The sequence below is a fragment of the Austrofundulus limnaeus genome, unplaced genomic scaffold (assembly GCF_001266775.1).
Source record: "Austrofundulus limnaeus strain Quisiro unplaced genomic scaffold, Austrofundulus_limnaeus-1.0 Scaffold127, whole genome shotgun sequence".
Taxonomy (NCBI): domain Eukaryota; kingdom Metazoa; phylum Chordata; class Actinopteri; order Cyprinodontiformes; family Rivulidae; genus Austrofundulus; species Austrofundulus limnaeus.
The window spans coordinates 189,746-194,387 of NW_013952529.1; the positions used below are offsets into that span (position 1 = coordinate 189,746).

At 43.3% G+C, this 4,642-nt stretch overlaps 1 protein-coding gene across 1 annotated transcript; it reads right to left on the minus strand.

The window, feature by feature from the left end:
• Positions 1–435: 435 nt before the first annotated feature.
• Positions 436–4,417, minus strand: map1lc3a (microtubule-associated protein 1 light chain 3 alpha). Its single transcript, XM_014015302.1, has 4 exons — positions 4,272–4,417; positions 2,028–2,083; positions 1,834–1,940; positions 436–1,760 (listed from the first exon to the last, which is right to left on the minus strand). Exons 1-4 carry the CDS (start codon positions 4,309–4,311, stop codon positions 1,598–1,600), a joined length of 366 nt encoding a protein of 121 aa, XP_013870756.1. The 5' UTR covers positions 4,312–4,417; the 3' UTR covers positions 436–1,597.
• Between the last annotated feature and the right edge of the window lie 225 nt (positions 4,418–4,642).

Genomic DNA, 4,642 nt, shown 5'->3' on the forward strand with positions numbered 1-4,642 from the left:
ATATATATATGTGTATATGTATATATATATATGTGTATATGTATATATACTGTATATATATATATGTATATGTATGTATACATGTATATGTATGTATACGTATATATATGTAAACATATACACATATATACATATTCACACACATATACATATATATATATATGTATATACACACACACATCTATATATCTATATACATCTGTATCTATATATAAATAAATAATGACAATGCATATTTCCAATATCGTGTCACAGGCACTTTCATGCTTCATCTTAACTCGGGGTAACTTGGGATTGTTTCCCAGCTGATATCAGCTGTTGTGAAGCTGTAAATCCTGAGTATCACAGAGCGGTGAGTTGATTTAAAGTATCTGCTTTAACTCAGGGTTTAAGCTGCTTTCTGAAACACAGGTGATAAAAACCAAAAAGACAGCGTTCAGTTTTTGAAGGCATCTTTTAATTATTTCTTTATTGGCAAATGCTTATTTTGCAGCGATGCATCTATTTACACTCATTCATGACAGCAACACATCAGAAAGCCTAAAACAAACGTGATTATATGTTTATTCACACAGGTTTACACAAAAACACTTGGGTTCAGCTTTTGGTTTTGGGGGAAAAACACCTAAAAAGACTTGTTTTCTAAATTGAAACAATACATTTTTATTTATAGCATAAAATCAATATACATTTATATATAAAAAAAAGTGAGAACATGCTAGATTTGTAGTGCAGAGCAACCTTTTGTCTATAAATTGTGTTTAAAGAAGGCAAACAAACAGGGAGGGGAACGTGATGGTTGTTGCAGAGGATACGCTCATTTCTAAAACTTTATTTTGAATTAATGTGCAAAACAAGCTCATTCAGTTCCTACATTAAACACATGTACCGCTGGGCCAGGAGGGGGCGCCACCCTCACACCCAGCTCGGGTTCAAACAGAACCGGGTCGTTTCAACGTCAGTTTGTGGTTCAGTTTGTACCGGGTGGACATGCGGACCCCCCCTCCTGCAACCAGAACCGTTCGTTTATTCAACTCTGAGAATTACAACCGTCCCAAACTGGCCGTGAAAGCAGCACGAGGCGTCCAGCTGTCCAAACCCTACCGGACAGAACCGACTCACCTGATTGGCTGTTTTAAAACTGAGCAGTTGTGCTTACAGGTGTGGGGGGAGGGGGTGAAACGATGAAGATGATGCGATATGATGAAGTCAGATGTGAATATTGCACATTTAAAACTACAGAAGAGGATGGACAGTGGAGACGGATGATGTCAAACTAAACTACGTCTGAAGATTTAAGAGAAAAATAAAAATACGTCTGAAATGTTAAAACGTCAGGATTGTTCAGACAGACTGACTGCTCCCACGTTCAGCCGTTTAGTGTTTAGGATGTGAACCAACGAATCAGTTTTACAAGCTCTAAGGTGATTGGTTGGTTCGAGTCCTTTCAAAATAAGAGAATTGGTGCGGGAACCAACGGAGAGAATAAAACCACACAGGAAGTCCTCCGGTGTCTGCAACTCGTGATACCTGAAGGTTTCCTGTGTGGCCCCGCCTCCCTACCGCCCGAAGATGCCCCGCCCCCTCCTCCTCCTCCCTAGCAGCCGAAGGTCTCCTGCGAGGCGTAGACCATGTAGAGGAAGCCGTCCTCGTCCCGCTCCTGCTCGTAGATCTCAGAGATGGGGGTGGACACGGACACCATGCTGTGCTGGTTGACCAGCAGGAAGAAGGCCTGTGTGGGGTTCAGCTGCAGGCGGCGCCTGCAGGACAGGAGCATCATGGGAAACAAAACAAACAAACACTGTGGTTCTGATCAGCTCATTGGTTGTTTACCTGATGATCTTCACCAGCTCGCTCATGTTGACGTGATCCGGCACCAAGAACTTGGTTTTATCCAGAACCGGCAGCTGCTTCTCGCCCTTGTACCTCTCAATGATCACCTGCAGAGCAGCACACACCTGAGCACACTGACCACACCCACAACACGGCTCTGCTGAGCCGGAGCAGGGTCACATGTGGGTACTTACAGGGATCTTGTTAGGGTGCTGCTCTCGGATCTGCTGGACCTCTTTGCACCGGTCAGCTGTGGGTGAAAACAAAAACCCAGTCAGGCATCCTGACCGGTTCTGACAACTGGATCCACGAATCCAAACCATCAAACCTGCTTTCTTTATAAACAATAAAACAAGACCTGGACCACCGGCTGATCCCACCACAGCATGTGTCAAACTCAAGGCCTGTGGGCCAAATGTGGCCCATGAGAACTTCAAGGATACTAATGTTGCTTTAAAACCTGTTAACATTCAGCAGAACGCCCGCGTGCCGTTTTAGTTTTGTTTTATTTTGAAAGGCCGTTCTGTGTTTCTCTTCAACCTGTGTCCATGTTCAACTCATCAAAATGGACGTCTAGGCCCTCCTCTTCGATTGACACCTCATTTGACCAACTGGGTTCAAGTTTCGACGGTCCAGGGCCAATAAAATATGATATTTAATCATGATGTGAGTAAATATGGATGGTCGAATGTGTTTTGTGGGGTTTTATCTTTAATCTGAGCCCAGAGTGAAGTCCCTGTGTTGAAACATTTATAAATTACAGTGTTTTAGACAAAGTGTACAGTCTGGACATACTGTACATGTGTACAAATATACAAATGAGACATGCTGGATTGTACTATGTCTCAAACATTCATATTTTATTTATGCCACTGTTACCAAATTTGAACTGGTGATACTTGAGAATTGATATTTTAGCCCAGTAAAATTTGTTTGATAATATCTCATTCCCTTCATATTCTGTGATACTTTATTAATAAAAAATAAAAATTTAGGGAGAAAAATCTTGATTTTTGTGTATTTTACTTCATTATACTAAATACTAGTTACAGTTACAAAGAATATGACTGCTGAAGTTAAAAATTCAGATTATTAGCTTTAAAAAGAGACCAAGCTTGTGAATTTACTCTAAAGGGTTCAAAAGCAGTTCTTCATTTAATTTGCGTGTACTTTTTAAGGCGTTTTATGGTATTTTATGCCTGAAGGTTAACAGGTTTTAAAGCCAGCATTGAGCATAAACTGCACCTCCCATAATGCATGCTGATTATTTGACTTGTCAGCACTCCACCACCAGGTGGCGCTGCACAGGTTCAAGGTGAAATTTGCCTGTAAAATCTCTATTTAGCTCCATTTTCATCTGCTACTTTTGCTACAGCCCAGTTGTTCTGGGAAGTGGGAATTTCCCAATTGCAGGTTGTAATTTTAAACAGGAAGTCAGGAATTCCCTGTTGGAAAGTGGGAGAGTTCAGAATTCAAGATGGCAGCCATCACCCCATCAACACCGAGTAAAACTAACTTTTTATTTTATTTATTTCACAGTTACTCAGTCGTACCTGTTTTTTTCTCAGTGTTTCTAAGAGGACATGTTAAAACGCTGTTTCTGTGCAGGAAACACCAGGTAGAGCTCAGGTAGTGTTTGTTAGCGGGGCTCAGGAACAAAATGTTTTGGTCAGAGTTAAAACGAGGATCACGCGGTCCTCTGTGAAACCAGTTTACCACTCCTGACCCAGAGGCTACAGAGGCCTGGACCAACAGAGACCAGGTCTACATCACCAGACAGGACCCGAGACCCCTCAGACAGTCCAGATCCAGACTGTAAGTCCTGTGGCTGGAAGAGGAACATCTGCAGGGACTTCCAGCTCCAGCAAACAGCTGAAGGCTAACAAACAGGAGCTGAAATGTAGCTTGGAGCTAACTCTGCTGACATAATCACCAGCTAATCAGAATGACGTCATGGAGGAGGGTTGTATTAATTATTTTAAAGCTTTTCTGTGTTTCATGGAAGCCCAGCCGGTCCCGGAGGGCTCCTCCCTGCCCGCAGAACCGTCTCCTCCCGGTATCAGATGAGCACATGAATCACGGAGCACGTGCACCGGGATAATGTGTCAGCACGTGTTGTTTTCCCTCTGGACAAACACCGACAGCTTACGGCGCTGATCCAGTTGTGTAAAAGGCTGCCGCTGGCCTCGGTGGCTTACAGTCACAGTGACCCAGCGAACCGAACCGAAGCCTCGGTGGTTCTTTTCACACACCAACAATCAGCAGTTACTTCCTGTTTCACGTGAACAGGTTAAAAACAGGTGAACTGGGTTGATTTAGCACTGTTTGAGCCGAGTTTCCTGTCAGAGCTAGCTGTTAGCCGCTGTTTGCTAACAACAACACGGACCCGACCGGAGGTTCGGCCCCGAGCTCGGTTCGTGTTTCTCCGGCCTCCTTACCGAACGTCCTCCGCTGCTTGAACGGCCTGTCGGACGGCATCTCTGTCGCAGTGGGTTCGGCTCGGGTTCGGTTGGTTTCTGCAGCCCGTCTGAAGCTCAACAGCAGCTCAGAACAAACAAAGCCAGTAAACTGAGGCTCTGACGTCACCCGTTACGTTTAAAGGGACGCATGTGTATGGCAAGCCGTTTTGTCATATAATAAGCGACGTAACTTTTCGTGTTGCTGTTGTTATGGCAGGCCGGTTTGATATACAATCAAATTGCTAATTATTTCATGATTGTGTCATTAAATCATGGTATTTTATATTTTACTTTTGAATACCATCATGTAAAAATGTATGGACTGCCGTTTTAGTCAAAATACAACAAAC

What these genes read in the sequence shown, in the direction of transcription:
- map1lc3a (XM_014015302.1), bottom strand. Translation starts at nt 4,311, where the DNA reads ATGCCGTCCGACAGGCCGTTCAAGCAGCGGAGGACGTTCG. An exon ending in CAAGCAGCGGAGGACGTTCG is followed by an intron (nt 2,084 to 4,271) that starts GTAAGGAGGCCG and finishes TTTCACCCACAG; the next exon opens with CTGACCGGTGCAAAGAGGTC. An exon ending in GAGCTGGTGAAGATCATCAG is followed by an intron (nt 1,761 to 1,833) that starts GTAAACAACCAA and finishes CCTGTCCTGCAG; the next exon opens with GCGCCGCCTGCAGCTGAACC.